Source organism: Pogoniulus pusillus, chromosome 29, assembly GCF_015220805.1.
Source record: "Pogoniulus pusillus isolate bPogPus1 chromosome 29, bPogPus1.pri, whole genome shotgun sequence".
Classification (NCBI taxonomy): Eukaryota; Metazoa; Chordata; class Aves; order Piciformes; family Lybiidae; genus Pogoniulus; species Pogoniulus pusillus.
This window is the reverse complement of record NC_087292.1, coordinates 18051274-18077885: the sequence shown is the minus strand read 5'-3', so window position 1 is coordinate 18077885 and position 26612 is coordinate 18051274. Positions and strand designations below refer to the sequence as shown.

Genomic DNA, 26612 nt, shown 5'->3' with positions numbered 1-26612 from the left:
CCTTCAGTTCCTAAACTCTGACTTGTCCCCACCTACAGAATCTCGGTAGTTTTAAGTAATCTTTGCTAAGTTTCATTGCTATGCTTTAATTCCTGTGAGGAATAGACTAATGCAGAGCCAAGTGGCCCAGACCACTGTCAACTTCTGAGCTTTTCCCCTCAAAGCTGCTCTTTTGGGGTGAGCAGAGCGCAGAGCAAGGGCTGCTCTCCTGAAACAGCCCAGTGCACCACCAGTGAGTCCAAGCATTGGGTGTCTCAGCTTTATTAAAAAGGGCAAATTTTACAAGCAGTAAATATAAAATATACAGAAGGAGGGTGTGAGGGGTGGGTACTGCTCAGTGTGTTCTCTTGATCAGCCTTCTCACAGTTCCAAAGTACAGTTATGGGGATCTCATGGCCGTGGTGGACGCATGCCAGGTGGAGGAGGGCCTGGGAACAAAGGAAAGAGTTGAACAGGAAAGAGGAAGCAAGGCTAAAACAGAAAGATGCTTTCCCTGTACCCAAGGTGGCCTCAGGACCCCTTTTTCGGGGACTGTGGCATTTACAGACCACTGGCACAGCCAGAAAGGCACTGAAGAAGTGCAGCACTATTCAAAAGGTTTCCTTGTGGCTTCTCAGTTTCTAGGCATAGAAGATAACCTCCACTCACCTCTCATTCCTGGAGGGGGTGGTCTCATGCCCGGTGGGGGCATTCCCATAGGCGCACCTCGGCCAGGTGGCATTCCCATTGGTGGACCCATGGGTGGTCTCATGCCTGGAGGAGGCCCCATCATTCCTTCAGCCAGAGAAAGAAGCAGCTTGTGAGTGCAGCCGAACAGACTGGGCACTAGCTGACTATCAGCATAATCCTCCGCAGCATCAGACTGATCACTGCCCTTTTACCACCAGCTCTGCCACACTGCCTGAGCTGGCAGCACCACTACGGACTAATTCCTACCTGGGGGAGGTGCTCCTCTGCTCATGGGTGGGGGAGGACCCCCACGCCCTGGTGTATATTGAGTTGGGGCTCCTGCTATGCTAGCAGTGGCTGCTGCAGCAGCAGCTGCAACTGTTCCACGGCCCTGAGGTGTCATCACCTGAAAACAAGATGAAGAGGTTCACAGAGAGCAGCACAATAAACAAACACTGAAGTTGTTATCCCTTCAGGAAGTCATGGCAGCCTCCTCCCAACCTATCAGATCATGCTACAAGCTTGAGATGCAATTCAATGGACACCACTTGAATTCTGTGCAGGCTGCAATTTTAAAGCCTTTTCCCATCAAAGATGGAGTTCCTAGAGGATCCAGCACCAGAAAAAGGCTTCACTAGGCAGAATTTCTGCCAACAGAAACCAAGACTGTAGTGCTTTTACTCCATCCACTTCTCACATCACATTAGTTCTCAGTACCAAAGGCCACCCCACACTGTGCTTGACAACTGTTTTAAGGGGTGCCAGCAGCTCACCTGCTGGGATGGTCCTCCCACTCCTCGGACAGGGCCAGCTAATCCTGCTGGGGCCTGTGGCATGGGGGCCCCTGCTGGTACTCCCCTCCCTGCCGCTCTCCCAACTCCAGGTCCTCCAGCAGCTCCAGCGAGTGGTACCCGGGCAATTCCAGTCTGAAAACAGACCCCCATCAAATGAAAGATTTATCACACCCTAAGTCCTCAGATGCCAGGACTGCCCACAGCCCTTCTCTGACCAGTTAACACCCCAAACCCACAAAGAGTTCAATGAAATTCACTGGCTCTAGTCACAACAGCATCCACAAGACCAGGCCAACGCTGCAGCAGCAAGGACACAAACCCATCAGCAGCCCTGCCCTTGCCTTGGCTCTCTCCTCACTCTCCTTACATCTTTAGGAGGTGGTCCTTCGACTGTCATGGACACCAGGTTCTCCCCTCGCAGCAGCACGAGCCCAAGGACTCGCTTCTCTTCCCGCTCTGGCTGCTTTGAGTTTTTGGGTCTAGCGAGGACAGAAACAAATCAGTGCAAGGCAAAGGAAAAAACAACCCCAAACAATCAAAGCAAATCAATGCTGCGCTTTGAAATTGCAACAGAATATATGGCAAGCCCAGCCCCCGTGGCTCTGAATGCCTCAGAACAAGCACTTCAAGAAGTCTAAACAGAAAACCTGCGCTAGGATTCTTTTCCACCCCATAAAGCTTAGCTGGTGCTTAGAACTGTCTGTATCGGCATCGCATACAGGCGCAGTCCGTTAGCAGGGGATAGGCGAAACCAAGAGTCGCTCGGACCTTGGCCGCTTGGGGGTCTGACAAGGGAGCCTACACGCACGGCAGCGTGCGCTGCCCAACTGCTGCTCTGGCTCTCCGCTCTGAGGGGGCAGGCGGCCTCGGCGCCTCCCGCCACCAGGGTGGGCTCCGAGCCTGGGGGGGGCTGCCCGGCACTCCGCTCACTTAATCTTGCGGAACTCGTCACAGTCGCAGAGGATGAGGTTCATGTGCTTGTCGAAGGCCTTGAAGGTGCCGATGAAGACACGACCGTCCTGCAGGATGCACCGCATGCGGTAGTCGATGTGCTGCAGCATCTTGCTGCTCTTTCCCACCGTCTGGAAGAGAGCGCCGTTACACCGAGCGGCAGGGCGCAGCGGGACGGCTGCACCGCGACCGCCCGCACCCCCTCTCCGCGCGGGCCCGCCCGGCTCACCATGGCTGCGGCTTTCCGTGCCCCCTCCGGCCGCCGCCTGCCGCTCCGCCGCCGTCTGCTGCCGCCTGCCGCTCCGCCGCTGCCTGCCGCCGCCTGCCGCCGCCTGCCGCCGCCTGCCGCCGCCTGCCGCCGCCTGCCGCCGCCTGCCGCCGCCTGCCGCTCCGCCGCTGCCTGCCGCCGCCTGCCGCTCCGCCGCTGCCTGCCGCCGCCTGCCGCTCCGCCGGAAGCTCCTGCGCGCGGCAGTCGCTGCTTCCGCCCGCCCGCACGCGGCCGCCCGCCTCCACTCTCCGACGGGCCGCTTCCGGCGCGGGAGTGACGCACTTCCGGTGTCGGGAGCAGCGGGAGCGCGGCCCGGCTGCGGCTCTCGGAGCGAGGGGCGCTTTAGGCTGCGCCTCTCCGGTGTTCCCTGTTGGTCCGGCGGTCAGCAGAGCTGCAGCGGAGGCTCTTCCGCATGAGCCGGCGGAGGAAGCGGGCCCTGGACGGTCACAGTCGCTCCTGGAGGCGGAGCTCTGTTGGCACGGGGATCTGACGTGAGCCCTCCCGTGGCAGCCCCGCAGGAGCGGAGGGGCGCAGGGGAAGGGGACACTCGCTCGGCGTCACTCGCTGCCGAGGCGGGGCCGGTGGAGGCCGCCACGTTCGCGGGGCTGCGGGGCCGGCGGGGCGCGCGCTGCTGCCGGGGCGGGGCCGCAGCGGTCGCCATGGCAGCGAGCTGCGCGCGCGGCGCCTGCGCGGCCAATCGCCGGCGCGGCGGATGAGTGACAGCTGGCGGCGCCAGTGGCGAGCCGCGCCTCTGCGGGCCGCCGGAGCTGCGGGCGGCCGGAGCGCGGAGCGGCCGCGGCGGGGCCGGGTGAGCGCAGGGCGGCGGGCGGGGGGGGCTAGGTCGCGGCGAGCCGGGCTGCGTGCCGCCGGCCGCAGGTCTGGCAGACCCAGTCACTGCTGCTGCCTTCGCGGGCCCGCTGCGGCCCTCCCCTCCGGCGGCCCGCCTCGCAGCGAGGCTTTGGCCTAGAGTCACCTGCCGCGGGATCTCCGGGCCAGCTCTGCGCCCGTCCCCTGCCACTCGAGCTCCCGCTTCTGCCGCAGCTGCTGGAGCCGCGGCTCTCGATACCCGCGGGGCCCGCCGCGCCGCCCGGCTCCCGGGCTTGATACCGAGGAGGAACCGCGATCCGGGCAGCGAGGGACCGGTTCGCCGCTCGCCAGGAGGCGAGTGACCTGGGGCGTAAAGCGGACGGCTGCTCCTCGGGAAAACAAATGTTTAGCGCCAGAAATTGAGTCTTTGGGCAAGCTGCGGGAGTTGCTGACTGATTGCGTTCGGCTACTTGAGCGATTAAAGATAATAAACAGCAGTTCTGTCCTCGCCTGTCGCTATCGCTTCCTGCCCTGGCCAGGAGAGGGTCTCTGCCCGGCTGTCTGCCAGTGTGCCGCAGCCTTAGCGTTACAGCCAGAGTGCAGCCATGGAAGGCCTTTGGAGGAGTGCAGGGTTCCAGGGATGGAGAGTCTGAGCCACCAGGTTCTTTGGTATTTCCATTTTGCTTGTTGTGGGAGGTAGTGTAGACAGCTGCACCCAGTCCTCAGCTTGAACTGCTGCCTGCTCCCTTGTGCTGCTTGTGCAGAGCTCTCTTCTGTGCATGCCTGTCCAGTTATTCACTCTGCTAGCAGCACTTCCACCCTCTGCTTGGCTGGTTGGTGCTCGCTGAGAGCTGCCTAGAGAATTCTGTGGCATCCACAGGTTTCAGAAGCTGCAGCTCTTCACTTGTTGACGAGGGAGTTCTACCAGGCAGCTTTTCTTTCTGGTGGAATGTTCTTTCATCCTCCTCATTACCATTCTCTGCAGCACACTTTGTTCTCTCTCTGTAATGAAAAGAAGATTGACTGTGACTAGGGGAATTCTGTGTCAAATACTCCAGTTGTTTGAGCTCACAGCTTCTCAGAAGCCTCCTGAATACTGTGTGTTATTACTGGTGCTGCTGATTTCTCTGTGCCTTCCAGCTACCCCTGCCCTGCTGCTTTGTGTGAGGGGCCCTGCTCTGCAGAAGCAGAATTCATATGTGGTGGATTTCAGCTTGGCTGCTATCTGTACAAAACTGAGAGCTGCTTGCATGCTGTTGTTGAGAAGAGACACACAAGTGGCTGATAGTCACAGCTATGCAGCCTGCTTCTTCCCAGGGGCTTCTGAGCAGTGCCTTTGTCAGGTCGCTGGTGCGCTGCAGGCAGCTGCTGGCACGTCTAAGATGCCATCTCTCCTGGCTGCACACACGGTGAAATCTTTCCAAAGGATGCTTTTAACAGGCAACCTTGTGTCGAGAGCCTGACCTCAAGTACCCTTTTGTCTTTGTAGTCCAGTCTTCATTGTCCCCTTCTGGAATGCTGCTTCTGCTGAGCCACTGACCTGTGGAGGTCCTTGGAAGGGCCCTTTGACACAGACTGAGCACTTTCCTACCTAGTTCGCGCTTCTGTGGGTTCTGCTCAGCCAGTTCTTTTTGGTGTTTGAAACCCTTCCATGATAGGCTCCTGTGGGGTGTCTGTGCCATGGTGTTGCTGTGCAAAAGGAACAGCTCACTTTTTTCACTCAGCAGTTGCTGTACCTTGAGCAATGGGGATTACAGTTTCCAGTTGGAGCTGGATGCTCACTTGTGGGAGAAGTTTGGGGTAGAAGTAGTTGAATGTGTCCCAGTGAGTTGCTTTCTGAGTTTATGTGCAGCTGAAGGGCTTTCTGGGGAGGTGAAGGCAGCGAATACAACTTGGCTGCCTGCAGTTTGAGTGGTGAGAATATCAAGGGGACTGCAGGGCATTGCCTCTGGGAGCTGTGGGACACCTCTGCAGTACTTTGGTTGATGGAGCAGGAGGCTGTGTTTATATGGCACTGAGAATCACAGGAGGGTAGGGGTTGGAACAGGCCTCAGGAGATCACTGGGGACGTGGTTTAGTGCTGCACTTGGCAGTGTTAGGTTTATGGTTGGGCTCAGTGACCCTCAGGGTATTTTCCAACCTAAGTGATTCCACCAAACCCTGCAGTGGGTTTGCTTTGGTCTGCACTCCTGAGCGATGCATGTTCTGTGCAAGGGGGAGGCGAGGCAGAGCTTAGGTGCTGTGATCTGGGCACCTTTGCTGGACAGAGCTCTGCAGTTCCTGCGCTCTTCAGGAGCAACTTGCATTGTAAGTTGCAGTGCAGATAGCAGACTATGACTACGCTGAGGGAGGCTGAGGAGTGCTAATTAGATGCTAATCACTCAGGGATGTATTAGTTAAAAGAGGTGCAGATTGAGTTGTTAGTGCTCCAGGCAGTAGTCCCTGGGCCTTGCCTCTTCGCTGCGGTGTTTGCTGTGCCTTGAGCACGCTGTGGGTTTAGGTGGTCTCTGGCCATGGCTTGGCTCACCTGTGGCAGAAGCGATTTGCTGTGCCACTGGTGCAAGGCAGGCTGGAGACTGCCGGAGCTGAGGCCATCTACTGAGAGTGCCCAGGGCACTGTAGGCTTTGGCTGCTGAGTGAGGAGCAGTGAGTGCAAACCGTGTGGGGACTGTTCCTAGGCTGCGTGTGGAAAGCTCTGCGCTGCTGGCTGGGCACTGCGGGGTGCGAGCGCAGAGCTGTGCTGCCTCTCCTGCCCCTGTAACTGACATCCTGTACATAAAGATGTAGCTGGGGAGTTGTCCCTGCCGCAAAAGGCACTTGGAAGCCTGACCTGTGTATTTAGTAATTTATTTTAGCGTGTCTCTGTAGTTCAGGGGAAGGCTTTTGCCAGGCTCCATCTCCCTGACTGAGGGAGGGGAAGGGCATGAGCCTCATTAACTGCGATCAGCAGCAGACCTTGGATCAGCCTCTCGCCGAGCACTTGCACCTCTTGTGGTAGCCTCACCTAAGGGCATGGAAAGTTTCCCTCTCCAGATCGGTCTTGTAGTCCAGCTGCCTGCCCCAGCCACCTCTGCGGCTGCTTGGCCTTTGCTGATCCGTGGGAAGTTCTCCCTTCTTTACTTCCTTGCATCAGGAAGGCTGCCGACCTGGCAGTGCAGACAGTGGGTAGCAGATGGGGCTTCGCTGATCAAAGGGACTCCTTGGGCGAGTACCCCAAGAAGCTCTCAGAAGTATTCCTTAGGTCAGAAGAGTGACCATACAATTCTGCAGTGCACTGCTTTAGCCTGAGGCCCTGGTCTCTGGCACACTGTGTTGTCCCTGGCAGGCACAGAAAACCATAAGGCTGCTCTTGGGTTGTGTTTCAAAGCTTGCTGTGACAACTGAAATCCTCATCAGAGATGCTCACTCTGCTTTCTCTTAACAGGAGTGGGGTATATGCTGTTGTGAAGGCACTTGGAGGAGCCGGGAGCAATGCCACCACCTTCAGACATTGTCAAAGTAGCTGTTGAGTGGCCAGGTGCCAATGCCCAGCTGCTGGAAATAGATCAGGTGAGACCTGGAGGAAATGCACCACAGCCTTGATAACTGGAGTGTGGGAAGCACAGAAACTGATTGTTCCCTTCTGGTTGAGAGGCTACTGAGGACTCTCTTTTTCTGTTCCAGAAAAGGCCTCTTGCTTCTGTCATCAAGGAGGTCTGTGATGGGTGAGTAGTTCTCTAGAACCTTGCTGGGGAATGTCTCCCTGGTAGATCTTGCTGGGGCTCTGTGTGTGTGCTGCTAGCACCACCCATGCTGCTTGCTGCCAGCTCGGGCCACAGAATGCCCCAGGGTTTCAATCTGGAGGAAAAGGATTTCCTGAAAAGCAGAGGGTTTGCATCCTAGCTCCAGCTCCGAGCCTGTGCTGTGCATGCCCACAGGGCAGTGGCTTTGCTGGCCCAGCCTGCTGTGTTCCACAGAGCTTCACTGGAAGGAGGCTGAAGTCCCAGCCCCTGGAGGAAGAGATTTATCTCCTCTTTGCGAGACCTGATCTCTCATGCTAAAGCTTTGCTTCAGAGTTCTTTTCCCCTTTCCTGGGATTAAGCTTCTGTTCCCGACTGAAGTCCAGAGGAAAGAGAAGGAAGCAGCTCATGTGTCCTTCTCCCCCTCCCAGGTGGTCTCTGCCAAACCCTGAGTACTACACCTTGCGCTACGCTGATGGGCCCCAGCTGTACATCACAGAGCAGGTGAGTGTGAGGGGAGCAGTCTGCTGCTGTCCTGGGCCCCAGCTGTACATCACAGAGCAGGTGAGTGTGAGGGGAGCAGTCTGCTGCTGTCCTGGGCAGGAGTGCAGGATGCCTCAGGCTGGTGCCATGGAGCGGTGCTGTCGCTACTGCTCAGAGGCAGCCTCTCTGCCCTGAATGGTGTTACTCACCATTGGGGCCCCACCACCCAGTTTGATGCTGCCAGCAGGGAGCTGTGGCACAGGAGCCCTGCCACTCCTGCATGCAGATGTGAGCTGTAGGTAGTTATGTTCTTTCCTCCTCTCTTCTCTGCAGTTGAAGGTTTCTCTTTTCTTTCAGACTCGCTGTGACATCAAGAATGGAACCATCCTACAGCTGGCAGTTTCCCCAGTAAGTACTTGCTCTCCTGCCTGCCTCAGGACCTGTGCTCACAGGGCAGACTCTTCTGGGCCTCTCAGCTTCTCTTTTTCTTCTCCGCTCTGCCAATGGCAGGGCTGTGTTGCAGGCTGTTCTGCACAGTGAGGCACACCCTCTTGTTTTCCTTCCTACTTGTGCTGTTCACCTGCCCTGCTGTAGGGCATTCTGTAAGCAGGTGCAGGCTGCGTTTTCACTGCATCCCCTGGATGAGCTTGTTACAAAGCACCTGAGAGATGCAGTCTCAGGCTGGGTGCAGTTAGTGTCAGCAAGCAGCAGTGCTGGTGGCCTGATGCAGACACTAACACCAGCCCCACCAGCTGCAGAGAGGTTGTTCCTGGTGAACTCTTGCTCTTGTGGCCTCAGCAGATGTGCTGCAGTTTCCTTTCTACTGAAATGCTTAAACCTCTTTTGTGTCATGGCACAGAGCTGAGACAGAGGAGAGCAGGCAGAAGTTATCTGGGCAAGAAGTGCTTGAGAGGATGTCACTGATCTGTGTCTGAGGTCTTGCACAGTGCACTGTGGGTACACAAATGAGCTGCTTCTCTTTGGATCTGTGAGAAAGGGGTTTAAGGTTGTATTTCTGTAATGGTCTCACTCATTACTTCTGTATCCATCTGCACTTGCCTCGCCAAGGAGAAACACAAACCTGTTACTCTAAGTTGTAAACCAGCGCCTTACCTGCCTGCCTCCTGCCTGGCTGTAGCTGTCACTGAGTGCAGCCTTTCTTTTCAGTCTGTCTTAAACTTGCTGACTGCTGCTACTTATCCTGTCGTTGTTGGTGTCCCTCTACCCTTGCCCATCTGTGGACTTCAGGCAGGGTGCTGATGTGCTGATGCTGGCAGAAGTCAGCCTGCAGGTGCCCAGCCTGTAACTGGCAGCATCTCTCTTTTCTCCCAGTCTCGGGCAGCTCGGCAGCTGATGGAGAGGATCCAGTCGCACAGCATGGAGGCCCGGCTGGATGCCATGAAGGAGCTGGCTAAACTCTCAGCAGATGTGACCTTCGCCACAGAGTTCATCAACATGGAAGGGATTACAGTGCTGACACGGCTTGTGGAGAGCGGCACCAAGCTTCTGTCCCAGTAAGCTTCTTGTATTCCAGGACTCTGGAACAGGGCCTCAAATAAGGGGCTAATTTTGCTTGCTGAAGTGGCATTAAGCAGCTAACCTCAGAGCAAATGACAGTCTTTGAAATGAGACAAAGTCTTCCAGTTGTCTGCTGAACCTCCTGAGCAAAGGGGATGTGTGACGCTTGCACTGGAGGTCGCTTGTATAATTTCAGTGGCTCCTTTGTGCTCACAGTCTCCTCCAGCACTCTGCCGATCTGCACTCTGAGGGACAAGGTGTGCCCTGAAAAGCCCAGATGGGGCTGCACACAAGAAGATTCCTGTAGAGCTGGTGGCATCTCTGTGCTAGTCAGCAGCAGCCATGCTGCTGCCTTTTGTGTCTGTGCTCAGGACTTTTTGGCCTGCACGATAACCACAGAGTCCTGGCGTGGCTCAGGCTGGAAGTGAGCTCAGAGCTCATCTGCTCCAACCTCACCTCCACAGGCAGGGACACCTCTCGACTAAACTCAGCTGCTCAAGGCCTCATCCAGCCTGGCCTTGAACACCCCCAGGCAGGAGGCAGCCTCTTTGGGCAGCTTGTGCCAGACTCTCACCACCCTCACACTGAAGAACTTCATCCTCAGCTCCTGCTCAGCTCCAAACCATTCCCTCTTGGCCTGTTTCTAGACATCCTGATGAAAAGTCCCTCTGCAGCCTTCCTGCAAGATCCTTTCAGGCACTGGCAGGCAGCTCAAAGGTCCTCCTGGAGTCTTCTCCAGGCTGCACACCCCCAGCTCCCTCAGCCTGTGCTCACAGCAGAGCTGTTCCAGCCCTTGGCTCATCTTTGTGACCTCCTCTGGCCTCTTACAGCTCTGTGTCCTCCTCAGGCTGGGGACATCAGAGCTGGAGGCAGGATCAGAGTTGGGGTCCCAGCAGAGCAGAGTAAGAGGGCAAAATCCCCTTTCAGAAGAGCTGCGGTGAAGGCCAAAGAATGCATAGCAGAGAAGGTATCAGTCTGCAGCCTTCAGCTTCTGTGCTTCCTGAGCAGAAGTAGTCTCTCTTAGAAAGACTTTGGCTGTTTTGTTTTCTCGGGGGTTTTGTTCTTGCTAATTTTGTAACCAGTTTATCCCTTTGACGTCTGCAGCACTGTGTGGAACTGAAGTCCCACAGTTACCTGTCCTACAGAAAACAAAGGCTTCCTTAAACAGGTCACTTCATGTTCATTTGGCTCTCTTTTGTCAGTTCCTGTCCTCTCCATCCTGTTGGTAACCAAGCATCTCTCTCTGTCTCACCAACCCTTAGCCAGGCCTTTCCAAGCTGCGCTCTTGGTCCATTGACCCTGTAGCTATGGCAGCCACTCCTGAGCTGCTCATTCTTCCCATGCTTTCCCTGGCTCTTGGCTCCTTCCAGAGCTGTGCTTTGTGGGGAGGTTTGTTCATGACTTTCATCAGTTTGAAGTGCTGAGTTGGAGTAGAGATAGTTGGCACTACCTAGGAAGAAGTGCTGCAGCCCTCCTTTTGCTGTTAGCCCTTGGGCTAGCCAGGCACTGCTGCAGGGGGCTGTGAGTCCCTGGTGGCAGGGCTAGGGACTTAGTCTTGCTAATTTTCATTTTCCTTGTAATCAGGAAAACAAAACAAGGTTCTGTAAAACAGTATTGTCTTGATAAAGCTAAATGCTTTGTTACCCCCAGAGCTCCAAACTGGAGCCTTTTTCATCAGGAGAAAGTGGTGACTCAGCTTGGGCAGGGTCCCTCCTTGCTACCAAGTCCCTTGTAACTGCATTCTTCATCTCCTCAGCTACAGTGAAATGCTGGCTTTCACTCTGACTGCCTTCCTGGAGCTCATGGACCATGGCATTGTCTCCTGGGACATGGTCTCAATAACCTTCATCAAACAGGTGAGTCTGGGTGAGGGGGGATGCTGCTTCCTATCGTGCTTCAGTGCAGCTTGCAGGAAGAGCAAGACGACTCTGTGAGGCTGAGAGCTCAGTGGGAACAGAGTGTGCTCAGCTTTCCCAGCCCTGCCTCCCTCAGCCTGCCTCACTCACCACAAAGTTCCCTGGATGGGCACCTCCTGACCTGCTGCTCCATCTGGTTCAGATTGCAGGATACGTGAGCCAGCCCATGGTAGATGTCTCCATCCTGCAGCGCTCCTTGGCCATCCTGGAGAGCATGGTGCTGAACAGTCAGAGCCTGTACCAGAAGATAGCAGAGGAGATCACTGTGGGGCAGCTCATCTCTCACCTGCAAGTGTGAGTGGCCACCCAGCAGGAATCTGACTGAAATCAGGTTTAGGAGTATCTGCTCATTTGAAAATGAATCACAGAATCAGTCAGGGTTGGAAGGGACCACAAGGAGCAGCCAGTTCCAACCCCCCTGCCATGCCCAGGGACACCTCACACTAGAGCAGGCTGCACACAGCCTCAGCCAGCCTGGCCTTAAACACTTCCAGGGATGAGGCTTCCACCACCTCCCTGGGCAACCCCTGCCAGGCTCTCACCACCCTCATGCTGAAGAACTTCTTCCTAACATCCAGTCTGAATCTCCCCATTTCCACCTTTGTTCCATTCTCCCCAGCTCTATCACTCCCTGACAGCCTGAAAAGTCCCTCCCCAGATTTCTTGTAGCCCACTTAAGATACTGAAAGGCCACAATGAGGTCACCTGGGAAGCTTCTCCAGACTGCACAGCCCAAACTCCCTCAGTCTCTCCTCATAGCAGAGGTGCTGCACATCTGCTCATCCTGCTGCAGCCCTCTGCTCATCCTCCTGGCCCTTTTCTGGACACCTTCCAGCACCTCTGTAGCCCTCTTGTCCCAGGGGCTCCAGAACTGCATGCAGTACTCCAGGTGGGGTCTCACCTGAGAGCAAAACATCTGGGTGGCTTGCTGGGCTGCAAGAGTGCTTTCTTTTTAAACATCTGAATGCTTAGAGATGCTGATTTTTGAGCATTACTGCCAGGTCATCTTACTTGAACTTAGGGTTGCTAAGAGATTTTCAAAGGTAAGATCCTGGAGAAAGAGAAGTTCTGGAAGCACTTAAGCATGTGGATGGGTGTATGTAGTGGTGCTGAACTGAGCTCTGCTGGGCTGCAGCCTGCACTATCTTCTGAATAATGCAGTGCTCAGCATTTTCTGCCAACTTTCTGCAGGCCTTGTGAGGAAAGATTTGAGTGTCATGAAAGCAGAATGCCTGAGCCTGTTTGTCCATTCAAATGCAAGCTACTGCAGTGAATGTCCTCATGATGCAGGCCAAGGAGCAAGCTGTGCTCTTCTGGACTGTGATCTCTTATCCTCCCATTCTTGTTTCTGCAGCTCAAACCAAGAGATTCAGACATATGCCATTGCCCTCATCAATGCCCTCTTCTTGAAGGCACCTGAGGATAAGAGACAGGTTTGTTCTTGCTTTTTGGTTTTCAACCTGAGTAATGGTTGCTGTCTGTCTACAGACCATATTGTCTGGGCAAGGCAGACCTTGGACCTTGCCAAGAACTTAAATAACTGTTTCAGTGTGGCAGGAAAAGAAGCACCTCTCATTAGTAATGTGTTCTGGAACAGCACTTCCATGTTTAGGAGGTGCTCAGAGAGGAATCTGAAACACCTCAAGAGACAGAAACTAATCCTCTCCACAGCATGGAGATTGGTTGGAGGAAAGTCCATTCTGTGTGGGAGAGGCAGGCTGAGTGGAGTCCTTGGCATCATACTGAACAAACACTCCACCTCTCCCTCCCCCAAAAGAGACCTTTCTGGAGTCACAGGGGGATATTCCCGCTAGCAGGTGCGAGAAACGACCCCCCCTGTCCTGCCTGGAGGAAGCCCTCAGGCTCTGGAGTCCACCCAGATGTGCCTGTGTCTGTACTGTGTAGCTCTGCTGTGTTAAGCCCTTCTCCAGTGCCCCGTTTGTGCCGTATCTCTGAATCTGAGCTAAATCCTGTCTGCTTCTCTCTGTGCCTTTTTTGCTTTCTGCCAGCAGGACAAGCTGCTTAACCCGCTAGACCTGCCCATCACTGTAAGTAACTGGAGCCTGGGGGCTGGTCGTGCAGAGCCGTAGCCGTGTTAGCTTATCAGCCTCCTCTTGCTGGCTCAGCTGGTGCGCGCAGGCTGCAGGTAGAGGAGGAGCCTAGGGAGAAGGGCTGGAGGACTCCTGGGGGTCTGCTCTCTGCGAAAGGGAGAGGAATCGCTAGGAGAAACCCCGAATGGCTGCTGTGCACGCAGGGTAGTAAAGATGGCCATAAAAGGAAGCTGATCCTAGAGGACTGAGCAGGTAGACAAGTCTTAAACCTGGAACCAGTTCTTTAGCAGTCTGAGACTCCTTAAATGGCCTGAGCCGGTAGCCCAAAGCTCCCTTGCACTGACAGCTTCGTATCCAGCTCCATCCCTCTAAGGGCAGCAGAGCAGTCACAAGCCTGGGTGCTGACAGAGAGCCAGAGCTGGCATCCTGCCAAACCTGGGACACCCCCCCCCCCCCGCTTAGGGGATTGTGCTAAAAGAATGGGTTTGACCCAAGCCGTCTCCAGGGGGATCACCACTCCCACGCTGATTGGGAACCTTCTGTGTCTTGAGATTCCTGTACAGCTGTTAGACTTTCTGGCTGGCACAGAGAATGCTCCACTTCTGCCAAAGCTTCCCAGCCTTCAGAGGTGGTCTCTAACTGTTACAGACTGTCTACAATGAAGAGTTGTGCCTGCTGTGGAAGTGAGGAAGAGCAGACTCCTGGTGGTGATTTGGCCAAGATGCTAAACATCCCAGCAAACAAAATCCCAAAGGAGCTTTCACTTCTTTTTCCTATAATTTTTTTTTCCTTCCTGCCTTTGAACACAAAAGGCTGTGAAGATGATTAAAGGACTGGAATAGCTTCAATATCAATAGAGGCTGAGAGCTTTGAGATTGCTCAACCTCGAGAAGAGAAGGTTCAGGGAAGTCTAAGTATTTGGTGCAAGGGATAGAGGAGAGGCAGACCAAGTCTTGTAGTGGCTGCTGGCAGGACAAGAGGCACTGGGCACAGCTTAAAAGCCAGGAGTGGGGAGATTGCCCTGAACACACACACACACACCCCTCAGGAATCACAGAGAGATACTGGAGTGTCAGTAGTGGAGATACTGAAACCCTGACTGGACACAGTCCTGTGCTGCCTGCTCTGTCTGCCTGCACCAGGGGAGCTAGACTAGATGATTTTGAGATGTTTCTTCCAGCATAAGTGACTCTGTAATTCTGTGGCCCCATCACCAGCCAAATGGGCACTGCTGGCCTTTGACTGGAGCACAGACACCCCAGCAGTGGTTCAGCTGTGTGTGCTCATGCTTCTTACTACGCTCTTCAGAAGCATTCCATCGTCTTTGTCCTTCTCACTGTTGATCTGCTTCAGTCCCCTGTTGCTTCATCCCATGTACACACTAATTCCTTCAGAGGAAGGGCTCTTGTGTTGCATGCACAGACTCTAACAGCAGGCCTCCTGTTCTCAGCACCACGCCTCACAAATCCTAGTCACAGTTACTGGCTCTGAGGGCAGTGTGGTGGCTCTGAAGCTTGGCCCTGAGGGCACTGTGGTAGCTCTGAAACCACTTCATTAGATGCTTGTTCAATGTCTCCCACTCAAGCAGTGACTTGATTGTAACATGTGTGCTGCTGAACTCGCAGCTGCTGCAGCTTGACTATCAGCCAGCAAATCACTTTCTTGTTTTAGGAGGCCTCTGTCTGGAGCAAAAGTAATAAGAGGCCTTAGAATGAGGTTAATAGATGCATTTTCCCAGGCTCCTTATGGAGCCTGTCAAGGGCAGGGTTGGTAGGAGCAGTTGGAACAGCCTTGGGTTGCTCAGAAGCTATTGCTGGCTGAGTGCAGTTGTCTTAGACTCTGCACATCTGCTTCCAGCTCTCAGTCTGCACTGCACAGGAATGTGAAGAGACCTCAGGCTGCCACTTCTGGACTCCTTCCAGATGATGTGCTGCCAAACAGATTTTTTCATACCCAAAGACTTTGCTTGTAGCAGAAGTCTCCTGATGACATTGCTCTTGCCCCTGGCCCTTGTGCCCTCTTTCAGTGTGAGGAGACCTCTGGCATTTGAAAAAGTCACCCTTCACAGTGCTGGAGGGAAGCACAGGTTCGATTCCTGCAGCTGCATGTGTGCTGGAGCTGAGGGCTCGCAGCAGGCACTTGCATCTGCTGTGGCTGTCATCGTGGCAGTTGGAAACCCCTCCCCACCTGGGGAAGGAAGCCATGCAGCAGAGGGGGAAACTGGAAGCCTCCCTTCGAGCGTCAGCATTCTTTCCCCCTTTATTTTGTGTACACTGAAGTGCTTCTGCAAAAGGTCCTTACGCTTCTTTAGGAGCAAATTTAGGTCTTGAAAGGGAAGAGACCTGGAAACTGCCTCCAGCAGCCTTTCTTCTCTTGGGGGTGTGCCTAGGCAGGGAAAGGTGTGAAATGGTAGCTGAAGGAACCTCTTGGAGGTGACATTTTCTCAGCAAGGCTCAGTGTGCCCCCTGCTGCCATCCCGACACTGAGCTATCATGAGCCGTGCAGTGCTGAGCTCAGGTCTCCTGTCTGACTTCGGTAGTGCCTTTCTCCACGTTAGTGATGACTGGTAGGGGAGCCACCCGTGAGCTGTGCCATGGTAAGGGTGGCACTTGCATCCCAACGTGGTGCTTGCTTTCTGGTGAGGTGCCATGCTAAACTGGCAGCCTGTAGCACTTTGCTGCGTGCCAGTGCTGGCTGCAGCTCACAGGCTGCCTTTGTTTTCCTCCTTTCTGCACCCTGTGGGCTCCCTGCTTGTTTCACTCATGTTGTCTCCTCTCTGCATTCCACAACAGGAGATGGCCAATGCCTTTGCCCAGAAGCACCTGAGGTCTATAATCCTGAATGTAAGTATGTCTGCAGTCACAGAGTGCTTTCTGATGTTCTCTCTGTAGAAGTTCCACTTGCAGAGTGTAAATTCTGCTGCCTTCAGGGCACTTCTAGAGAAGTAACTCTTCCAAAGGTGAAACTGGAGCCACTTGCTCAGAAGAGAGTTGCCAGGATGCTGCTTTCTGCTCCTCCACAGCATGATTGTTAGAGTGTGAAGGTCCAGCAGCTGGATAGCCACATGCAGAGATGTGCCTACAGCTGAGGGCTCAGGTTTTCTGCACACACCAATTCCCTTCACTCCCACCCTGTCCTCTTCCTTGCAGCACGTGATCAGAGGAAACCGCCCCATTAAAACCGAGATGGCTCATCAGCTCTACGTGCTGCAGGTCCTCACCTTCAACCTCCTGGAAGAGAGAATGATGACCAAGATGGATCCCAATGATCAGGTCAGTGCTAGAGCTGAGTAAGATCTGATAGAATAGGATGGACAAGAGGACTTATTAGCTCCTTAGAATTTGCAGTAGGTGGAGCATAAGGTTTCAGAAGCACCCTGAGATGAGGGCATCCTCATGGCTGTCATGGTGTGTGCTGTGGGAGATGGAAGTGCTCTGCAGGCACTGCCCTGGAGGCATTGAGTTCCTTCTGTGATGAGTGTGATGCCAGCTGGCAAACTGATTCCTGCAGCTCTGTGGAGGGCACATCATTTTGTCCATCTTGCAGTGCACAGGAAGATGTTCTTAAGGTGTCTGTTACTCAGTTCTTGGAAGTGTTGAGGTCTTGAGTGAGAAATGCTTCAGCATTATGTGAATGCCCAGAAATTGCCTTTAGCTAAACCTGGGGCATTTGAAGGAAAATAGAAGCAAATACTTGGCATGACCCAACATACTGGAAAGTGCCATTTGGGAGTGGGTTGCCAGTGACCTTGGGCACATCTGTATTCAGTGTGAGCTCTGGAGAGAGGTGGGACTGTGCATTAGGTGAAAATGCTGCCCTTGTGATGGACTGTGTCACCATTTCCCTGCCTTCTGTCCTTCAGGCACAGAGAGACATCATCTTTGAGCTGAGAAGAATTGCTTTTGATGCAGAGTCTGACACCAGCAGCGTCCCTGGCAGTGGAACAGAGAAGCGCAAAGCCATGTACACCAAGGACTACAAGATGCTGGGATTCACTGTAGGCATCTGGGGAGGGTGCTGAGCCTAGAGCATGTGAAGCCAACCTAAGCAGCCTGCCTCTGAGTGGGGGGAGAGGAGGAACAGGAGGAGTTGATTGCTTCACCATACTCCTGTATCCGAGTTTCAGACATTCAGCTACACTCAGACTCCAGAGATGATTCTGAGCTTGCTGATTAAATTCTAGGGATGCTTGGGCACAGTCTCTGGAGGTGTTTGCCTGCCATGGGCACCTGCTCTGTGAAGAACTTGGATGCAGCTGCTCTCAGAAAGCTGAGGGTAGCATTGTCAGCAGGTGTCCAGAGTTAACCTTGTGGATGGGTGTGAGGGAGTGCTTTTGATGGACAGGTGGATGTGCAAATCCATTCAGAAGAGGTTTTCACACCATATCTTTGATCTGGGTTCTTCTGCATGCTTCACAGAATCACATCAATCCAGCCATGGATTTTACTCAGACGCCTCCAGGGATGCTGGCATTGGACAACATGCTCTACCTGGCCAAGTTTCATCAGGACACCTATATCAGAGTAGGTGAAGCTGCTGGTTTGTGCAGGTACCAACCCCACAGCAGCTTTTCTTAGTGAGTGTTGCACCTTCCTCTTGTAGATTGTCCTAGAGAACAGCAGTCGAGAAGACAAGCACGAGTGTCCCTTCGGGCGCAGTGCCATCGAGCTCACCAGGATGCTGTGTGAGATCCTGCAAGTTGGGGAGCTCCGTAAGTACCATGCAGTGCCCTGGCTTGCCAGGGGGCTGGGCTGGGCTTCTGAGGGCAGCTTACAGGCTGACCAGTATTCACAAGCATTTGCACATCATTTTACTTCTGCCATGGAAGGCCAGAGGGAGCTTGGAGCTGCAGCATGGGGGTCGTGCTGATAGTGCCAGTACTGAACCGCAGTGAGAAACTTTGGCTGTGTGCAGCTGGTTCTGAGACACGAGCAGAAGGCTTCAACTCCCTGAAGCTCCAGCAGGGCACTGCATTAAAAAATCCCAACACTCTAGGAACCACTGAATTTGGAAGCATTCTGGGCCCATTAACCACCACCAAGTTCTACCAGAGGGAAGTGGGGAACAGCTGCAAGCAGTCATTTGTGGGGACTAGCGTGGGAAGGGCACAAGTCACAGGCTGGCACAGCAACACGGGGGCAAGTTGCCATTCCCAGTACAGACTGTGGAGAGACAAAGCACGGAGTTGGCCTCAACTCTTTGACTTAGTGCTGCTGCACACCACCCTGTGTCTGCCACTGTAGTGGATTTCAGCCACTGTGAGCTCTCATGCACCATGCTGACATGGTTGTGGTTTCTGTCCCTTCCCAAAGCCAATGAAGGCAGGAATGACTACCACCCCATGTTCTTCACCCATGACCGTGCATTCGAGGAGCTATTTGCCATCTGCATCCAGCTGCTGAACAAGACCTGGAAAGAAATGAGGGCAACAGCAGAAGACTTCAATAAGGTCAGAGCAGAGAAGAGGGATTGTTGTAGACTCTTTTGCAGAACAGCAGGTGTACACGAGGTAAAAGAGTAGGGCACAGGTGTGGCAGGGCACTGACGTGGGCTATAAGGGAGGATGATTCAGCTGTTATGTGGTGTGAGCTGAGGTCATTCTTTGTTCTTCTGGACCTCCAAAGTCACTGTCAGCTGGCGTGGTGGCAGTCCTGGCCCCAGGTCTCTGCTGCCAAATCTCTGCTGCCATTAAGCAGCAAGAACATCACTTGCTTTCTGCCCTGCCCCAACCTCTCCAGGTTATGCAGGTGGTGAGGGAACAGATCACTCGGGCTCTGCCCTCCAAACCAAACTCCCTGGACCAGTTCAAGAGCAAACTGCGCAGCTTGAGCTACTCTGAGATCCTGCGACTGCGGCAGTCTGAGAGGATGAGCCAGGATGACTTCCAGTCACCACCTATTGTGTAAGTGCCTGCAAAAACAGCTGCCTCCTGTGCTTGCTGTTACCTCTGCTTTCTGCTTACCTTTCCGTGTTTGATTTCCAGGGAGCTGAGAGAGAAAATCCAACCTGAGATCTTGGAGCTGATCAAGCAGCAGCGCTTGAACAGGCTTTGCGAGGGAAGCAGCTTTCGCAAGATCGGAAACCGCCGGAGGCAGGGTGAGCTGCCAGCTCTGCTGCGTCCTCTCGGCAGGGGCTGCAGCAAACGAGAGCTGCCAGCAGGCTGCTTACCTGGGCTGCCTGCACCGGGGGGTGCATCGCTAAGAATATAGCCACACCCTCATGGACGGGAATCGGCGCCAAGGCACTGCAGGGAGTGGAAGGGTTGAGTGGGGAAACTTAAATGTAGTGGTTGTGAGACCTGATGTGGATGGTCCTGCTCAGCTTCCTCTGCTTGCTGTGTGTTGCAGAAAGATTCTGGTATTGTCGCCTGGCTCTGAATCACAAGGTGCTACACTATGGAGATCTGGAAGATAATGCCCAGGGGGAAGTGACCTTCGAATCTCTACAGGAAAAGAGTAGGTCCTGAGTGCTGCTGTGGGCACACTTGGCAGTGTTCTGTGCTCTGCTGTTAGGAACATTCTAGAGAGGAGAGCAAAAGAGCTGTGCTTGAAGCCCAGTCTGAGATGAGATCGACTTTTGGTCCTTGCCCAAATTCTCTGAGTCTCAGAAGTGATTGGTACCTCTCCTAACAGGCAGCTGTAGGGATGTGTTGTGGGTACTGTGCTCTGCAGAAGTGCAGCAATGAGGTACAAAACCAGGAGCAATGCCTAGCTGCAAAACAAAGCAGAGTTCTGTTTCTCCCTGCTCGGGACTGCTTGTGATTTTTCCTTTTTCATCATTAGTTCCAGTTGCAGACATCAAAGCCATTGTCACAGGGAAGGATTGTCCACACATGAAGGAGAAAAGTGCACTGAAACAGAACAAAGTGAGTGCTCCCTTTTTGCCTGCAATTAATCACCACTTCCGTAGGGTTAAGAGCCTGGCAGCAAGCAGCCAGAGCAAATGGCCTTCCACAGCACAGGTGTTCACAAACCCACCTCACTGCTGAGCCTTCCAGTGCTCCTTTGGGACCATTAGGTGCTGTCAGCAGAGTCTGGCTGGGCTACAGGCTGCAGCTTCTCTCGAGGGGTTAGAATGTTTTGTTCAGTCAATGAGTAAATGATTCTTTTCCATTCAGGAAGTGTTAGAATTGGCCTTCTCAATATTATATGATCCTGATGAGACCTTGAACTTCATTGCACCTAACAAATACGAGGTAAGAAACACAGCAGTTAAGCAGTAGAATATAAAGCTCTGAAGGCAACTTCTAAGAAGCAACTGACCCTTCTTAAAGGCTTGCGCAGGATGTCTCCCACCAGCATATGCTGGACTTTCCTCCCATGTAGTCAGTGTCTGCCTTTCCCCCATTCTGGAGGACTCCACTACCTACACGAGCTTTGCTTTTTCTTTAGAGCCATGGCTCATGCTTACCTCTAGGCTGTAACTCTCACTGGAATCCGTGGGCACTGTTTTGGGGTTGTTGGGAGCTTTTTCCCCCTTTTCCTTGTTTTGGAGATGTATCTCCAATTGTTGGATGGATGGAAAGATTCAACATAACCTTCATGCCTGGAGTTGTAAATTACCCTTTCTCTCCCACAGTACTGTATCTGGATTGATGGGCTTAATGCTCTCTTGGGGAAGGATATGTCCAGTGAGCTGACCAAGAGCGACCTAGACACCTTGCTGAGCATGGAAATGAAACTGCGCCTCCTGGACTTGGAGAACATCCAGATCCCCGAAGCACCCCCGCCCATCCCCAAGGAGCCCAGCAGCTACGACTTCGTGTACCACTACGGCTGAGGGGACTGAGCCGCTCCGGGCAGGCGGAGGGACCGGCTCGGCTGTGACTCGCAGGGGTCCGGTCCGGTCCGGGCGCGGCGGGGCGGGCTGCTGTATCGGTACAATAATAACCAGTTCCGCTGTCTGCCGCTGCCGCCTCCGCCTCTTCCCGCCCGGACCCCGCCCAGCGCGGAGCGGCCTGGCCGCGGGCCCCGCCCAGCGCAGCTCCCCTCTGCGCCTGCTGCCGTCACCGGCGCCTTGCGGCCCCTCCCGGCGCGGCTCGGCACCCCCCGCCTCGGCCCCGTCACCGCCGCCGCGTCCCCAGCCCCTCTCCTCCATCTCTCGGCCCGGCCCCTCCGGGGGCTCTCCAGCTCCCCATGGCGACGGGCGGCGAGGCGCTGGGGCGGGCGGCGCTGGCGCTGCTGGTGCTGCCCTACTACGGCTTCTCCATCGGCATCACCTTCTACAACAAGTGGCTCATGAAGGTGCGGGGCGGCGGGGAGGTGCGGGGCTGCAGCGGGCGGACGGCGGCAGTGACGGCAGCTGTCGGTCCCGCAGAGCTTCCCCTTCCCGCTGCTCGTCACCCTGCTGCACCTCCTGCTCACCTTCGGCCTCTCGGCGCTGGCCCGCGCCCTGGCGCACTGCCGCTCGGGGCGGCCGCGGGCGGCGCTCTCCTGGGCCGACTGCCTGCGCCGGGCGGCTCCCGCAGGTACGGCGGCGGCGAGGGGGGCGCGGGCCGGCCAGCCGCGGGGGAGGTGAGGGGGCCGGGGCCGGGGCTTGGAGCTGCCTGCGCCGCCTCGGCCTCTGGGGCTCCCTCCGGAGCCGCCTTCGCCTGCGGCTCTCGGACTGGGGGCGGTTGCGGGGCCGGGGAGGTGTGAAGCGGCGAGCGGCAGGCAGCGCTCCGCGGCTGCTGTGTGCCGCGGCTGTGGCCCGGTGCAGGGGGTGTCGGCGCCGCTCGGGGCTTTAGCTTTAGATGCGTTGTCTCCGTATCGGAGCAGAACGGTGAGAGGGCACAGGAGAGGCCGCGCCCAGCCTGCGTGCTGGAGCAGCCACTGGCACGGCAGGGCGTGCGCGGAGGGGCCGGGACAGGACCTCAGGTGGTCTCTGCAAGGTATTGTTCTCTTGCGTTGGTAGCAGCCGCATCTTTGTTGTATCAGGAGCTTTATCTGCTCGAAACTCGGTCTTACGACACAGAAGTTGGTTGTACATCACACGAACCTGCTGTGGCCGAGACCAAGAAGTGAAACTTAGCTCTAGCATTTGAGCACTTCAGCGGCTCTGTGGTGTCAGTTCAGACAGTGTCAGTGTCTCCCAGAGAGCAGCATCTGTCCCGAGATCTCTGATAAATCAGCTCGGGATACCTCATGTACCACTCCCCACGGGTTCTTCAGTAGTGCTTTCTCCACGCCTGTAGCAGTGCTGCCTTTCAGCCGTGCAGGCCACTGCATCAGTTCGAGTGTCCTGTGGGAGGAAGCTTACACAGATGGGAGAGCAGAGCTGCACCAGGGGTAAGGCTGCATGCTAAAAGCAGATGCCAGACTTGCTTATTCAGGCTTCTGGCAGTGGCCCTTGTGCTCCACATTTGCCTTGCCCCAGTACACTAAAAAGAGACTTCATGCAAATCCGTGGTGGCTTTCAGTCACAGGGAGGCAAAGGTTATTTCTGCTCTCCTGCACAGCTCAGTGAGCGCCAGCTGAGGTCACGGGGAACAGACAGAAACGTCAAGAGCTGAGTGTGAGCTGTGTAGTACTGAGGAGTTCCCCTCAGCAAAGGCTGTTGGGTTTGCTCTGGGTCTGCTGCCTCTGTTTGTAGCCAAGCAGTAGGGAGTTGTGTTGTGGTTTGGGGGTTTGTGTAGTGGGACACAGTTAACTTCAGAGGTCTTTCTTTGATTCTTTAGCTCTGTCGACTTCCTTGGATATTGGGCTGAGTAACTGGAGCTTCCTCTATGTCACTGTCTCCCTGTGAGTACCAATGTCATCTGCCCAGAGACCCATTCTGTGGGGTTCAGGAAGTGCTTTGCTGGGCTGAGTTTCTCGAGTGGGTGTGCAGCTCGGAGGGTTGGCATGCAGGGTCAGCAATAACTTACTGGGGGCAGTGTGGAATGATCTGGGTCCTAACAGTGCCTTACTGGAAAGAGACTGACAGTGTGTCTTGGTCCTTACAGCTACACCATGACCAAATCCTCTGCCATTCTCTTCATCCTGCTGTTTTCACTGCTCTTCAAGCTGGAGGAAGTGGTAAGGGTCCCAAACAGTGCTTTAGGGAGGGAGAAGGTCAGGCCCAGGGAAGTGGGCAGTGTGTTGCACAAGAGATGTTCATAAGTAGAGGAGCGGAGCCTGGGGAATGGACCTAGAGAAAGGAAGCAGTTGTCTGCGTTCAGCTTCAGGAGTCGGTGGTGACTTTGTGCTTGTTCTCACCCAGAGGCTGACGTTGCTGCTCGTGGTTCTGCTCATCGCTGCAGGCCTCTTCATGTTCACCTACAAGTCCACACAGTTCAGCACTCAGGGCTTCGTGCTGGTGCTATGTGCCTCCTTCCTGGGGGGCATTCGCTGGACTCTCACACAGTTACTCATGCAGAAGGCTGAACTGGGTATGTGGGGTCTTAGGAAGTGGTGCTGGTAACAGGGAGGGGAGTAAAAAAGGCTGATAGCCCCTGGGGAGTAAAGGGCTGGTAGCTCTTGCTGCAGGAACAAAACTCCTTGTGTAAGGGGCAGTGTCTGAAGCCTGGGGCCGGAGCTGCCTGTTGCTGGGTAATGAAGGTGGCTTGGGATCTGCAGCAGCACGGGTGGAGGCAGTACCAAAAGGGTGCACGTCTAGGAGTGGGAGTCATAAGGGCTCCAGAAGCTGTGTCACTGCCCAGTCTGTCACTGATTCTCCTCTTTTCAGGGCTCCAGAACCCCATTGACACCATGTTCCACCTGCAGCCGCTCATGTTGCTGGGGCTCTTCCCGCTCTTTGCGGTGTTTGAGGGTGCGTGAGTTGGTCAGAGGCAGCAGGGGTGGCCTGATGGAGTGGCTGAGGAGGTTGCTGAGCAGTTTGTGGTTTGGGATGATTCATTTAGATAAGTGAACAGTTGTGAGCTTCACAAAGCATTAGGGACCTGGAATCCCAAGGACCCAGATGTGCTTACTGAAGAGGGCATAGGAATAGTAGCCTTGTGGAAGTATGGGCTGTGAAGAGCTGGCTCCACATCCTCCTGATAGTGGAGTGGGAGCAGCCCACTCCCATCTTGTGGGAAGCCCTGGAAGCTGAGAAAGGTACTCTGCTACTCATTGTCTTGTTCCTAGGCCTGCCTTTGTCCATATCAGAGAAGCTCTTCCATTTCCATGAAGCAGGAATGCTGCTCTCTCTGGTAGGGAAGCTGTTCTTGGGTGGAATTCTTGCCTTTGGTCTAGGCTTTTCTGAGTTCCTCTTGGTTTCCAGAACATCTAGCCTCACCCTTTCCATTGCTGGCGTTGTTAAGGTAAGGAGTGGTTCCTGTGCTGACACTAGAAGGCAAGTACTGAGTTGTCTCTAGAAGGGGCTTTGTGGTGGGGACTTGCTTAGAGCAGTTACTGCTGTTCTCCTTGCACAGGAGCTCAGTGCTTTGCCTTGCAGCCTCTGCAGCAAAGTCCCTTGGGCCCTGGCAGCATGGGGCAGACACCATTGTGGTCCCAGGTTTGGAGGGATTTGGGATAGACTGAAACGTGGGCCCCACGAGTGATGGATGGTGCAGGAGAGCGCAGGGGCAGGAAGCTCTTGCATCAGAGCTAGATGTGAACAGAGAACTGGTGTCAGCTCTCTAACCACGGCTGGCACGTTCTGCCCCTTTGACAGCCCAGCACGTGTCCTCTGAGCGGAGTGGTGACCTGTGAAACTTGTCTGGGCGAAGTCACAGGGTCCCCACCCAGCTCAGAGGGTGTAAAATCAATCACCACATCCACTCTAGCAGCTGGTTCTGCTTCTGGATGGGTTCGGAATTCTCTGTGCACAGGATTTTCTGGTGGAAATGAGCAGCCTGGCGTCTTGCTCTGAGCTGCAGCTGTAAAACCGCTAGTGCCTGGCTCCTGAGGTCCTGCCCTCCCTCCTGTCCTGTTTCTGCTTCCACAGGAGATCTGCATTCTGTTCCTCGCCACACGTCTGCTGGGAGACCGCCTGAGCCCACTCAACTGGCTGGGCTTTGCCGTCTGCCTCTCGGGCATCTCCCTTCACCTTGTTCTCAAGGCCATCAGTCCCAAAGGTGATTCTGGTTTCAGTCCCTGTTTCTAGGCGTTCTTGCAGCTTCCTGAGGAGCTGTGTCTGGTTCTGGCTCCTTGCTGGTGCCAGCTTTGATGGTTGCTCCAGGCAGTCTGTCACTAAGCTGTCTGCATGCAGGTGAAAAAGCACCAAAGCTACACAAAGAGCCCAGCTCTGAACCTGACCTGGAGCTGCTGCTGCACCACCCCAAATGTGAGGAAGAGGAGAATGTTGAAACCCCACAACAATGACTGCACATGAAGCACAAAGCCCCCTGCTCTGTTCTTGCCAAACCTGCTTGAGAGCTATCTAGAAGGAAGGTCCAAGAGGCTCTCTCTGTGGCCACCTAAGGGGAGCCAGACCCTGGGGAGTGTCCTGCTGCTCTGCTACGTAGTGGCTCTGGAGGTGCTGCACGAGGGACAGGCAAATGCTCTTCACAGAGAGCAAGCTCGGAGGTCAAGCCCTGGTTCAGTGGAAGTGCAGTGGTGCGGTGAGACCCGAAAGTCCTGCTGGAGTCTTGTGCTGAGTGTAGCCCACGGGCTGTAGAATGACAGCAGCCACGTTGGGACTGCACACTGAGCAGTTCAGAGATGGTTTTTGTGTCATTTAGGCCTTGGCTTCAAAACAGAAGGTGGATAAACCTTCCTATGCTTGGTTTATGGTCCTGCTCAGTAGGAGCTCCTATCTTGGTGGGAGCAGATGACTGCACATACATCTGGGGACCTGGTGAGAAGCCTTTGTGCCTGCTGACCTCTGTGTGAGAGAATTAAACCCTGCTGTTTGGGACCAGTCATGCACAGCCAAAGGGTGTTGGTTGAAGAGGGACAATGGTGCAAGAGTACTTCTGGGCCAAGGGGAGAGCCAGCAGCAACACAGGAGCTCTAGCCTGAGCAGTAAGCTTATTGGCAGGTATGTGGGTATTGGAGGGGGGGTTGGTTTTGCTTTGGTTTTTTAATAAACTGTTTTTCTGATTCCTTTTTGCCTCCACACTGTGCACCTGTGCTTCAGCAAGCAGAGGGCCTCTGTCCTCTGGACTCCATTTCTGCTACACAAACAGCTTGCCCATGAGCAGCATCCTTGCTCTCTGGGAATGAGGACATCTTCCTGCAGCCTGTCAGAGCACACTGCCTTGCCTGCCCTTCTGCATGAGCAAGGCAGAGGACTGGAAGGTGTCCAGAGCAGGGCCACGAGGGTGAGCAGAGGGCTGGAGCTGCTCTGCTGTGAGGAGAGACTGATGGAGTTGGGGCTGTGCAGTCTGGAGAGGAGAAGGCTCCCAGGTGATCTTAGTGTGGCCTTTCAATGTCTTACGGGGGCTACAAGAAAGCTGGGGAAGGACTTTTTAGGCTGTCAGGTAGGGATAGGCCTGGAGGGAATGGAACAAAGGTGGAAATGGGGAGATTCAGACTGGTTGTTAGGAAGAAGCTGTTCAGCATGAGGGTGGTGAGAGCCTGGCAGGGGTTGCC

The 26612-nt window shown here is 54.7% G+C and overlaps 3 protein-coding genes across 10 annotated transcripts; 2 read left to right on the top strand and 1 right to left on the bottom strand.

Moving 5' to 3' along the window:
• Nucleotides 1-245: 245 nt before the first annotated feature.
• On the bottom strand, nt 246-2747 carry SNRPB (small nuclear ribonucleoprotein polypeptides B and B1). The gene is made up of 7 exons (XM_064167428.1): nt 2644-2747; nt 2394-2545; nt 1831-1942; nt 1443-1595; nt 937-1075; nt 649-774; nt 246-428 (listed from the first exon to the last, which is right to left on the bottom strand). The coding sequence occupies exons 1-7, from the start codon at nt 2644-2646 to the stop codon at nt 391-393; spliced, it is 723 nt and encodes a 240-aa protein (XP_064023498.1). The 5' UTR covers nt 2647-2747; the 3' UTR covers nt 246-390.
• A 205-nt stretch (nt 2748-2952) lies between these two features.
• On the top strand, nt 2953-21082 carry ELMO2 (engulfment and cell motility 2). 5 transcript variants are annotated; one of them, XM_064167944.1, is made up of 22 exons: nt 2953-3173; nt 6914-7038; nt 7153-7193; nt 7640-7712; nt 8049-8099; nt 9024-9205; nt 10966-11065; nt 11268-11419; nt 12480-12558; nt 13138-13173; nt 15969-16019; nt 16326-16448; nt 17039-17173; nt 17595-17699; nt 17779-17887; nt 18489-18625; nt 18915-19078; nt 19160-19272; nt 19524-19631; nt 19959-20041; nt 20294-20371; nt 20755-21082. In XM_064167944.1, exons 2-22 carry the CDS (start codon nt 6961-6963, stop codon nt 20953-20955), a joined length of 2199 nt encoding a protein of 732 aa, XP_064024014.1. In that variant the 5' UTR covers nt 2953-3173; nt 6914-6960; the 3' UTR covers nt 20956-21082. The 5 variants fall into 5 exon arrangements, with proteins under 5 accessions (XP_064024014.1, XP_064024015.1, XP_064024013.1 ...); XM_064167945.1 differs by lacking the exon at nt 2953-3173 and adding an exon at nt 3404-3490; XM_064167943.1 differs by lacking the exon at nt 2953-3173 and adding an exon at nt 3511-3843.
• Nucleotides 21083-21158: 76 nt separating this feature from the next.
• SLC35C2 (solute carrier family 35 member C2) lies at nt 21159-26123 on the top strand. Of its 4 annotated transcripts, none has more exons than XM_064167949.1 (9): nt 21159-21419; nt 21493-21643; nt 22832-22895; nt 23099-23171; nt 23356-23524; nt 23821-23904; nt 24222-24286; nt 25024-25153; nt 25288-26123. In XM_064167949.1, exons 1-9 carry the CDS (start codon nt 21312-21314, stop codon nt 25398-25400), a joined length of 957 nt encoding a protein of 318 aa, XP_064024019.1. In that variant the 5' UTR covers nt 21159-21311; the 3' UTR covers nt 25401-26123. The 4 variants fall into 4 exon arrangements, with proteins under 4 accessions (XP_064024019.1, XP_064024018.1, XP_064024021.1 ...); XM_064167948.1 differs by having other exon boundaries at nt 21160-21419; nt 24222-24397; XM_064167951.1 differs by lacking the exons at nt 21159-21419; nt 21493-21643 and adding an exon at nt 21702-22045 and having other exon boundaries at nt 24222-24397.
• The last annotated feature ends 489 nt before the right edge of the window (nt 26124-26612 follow it).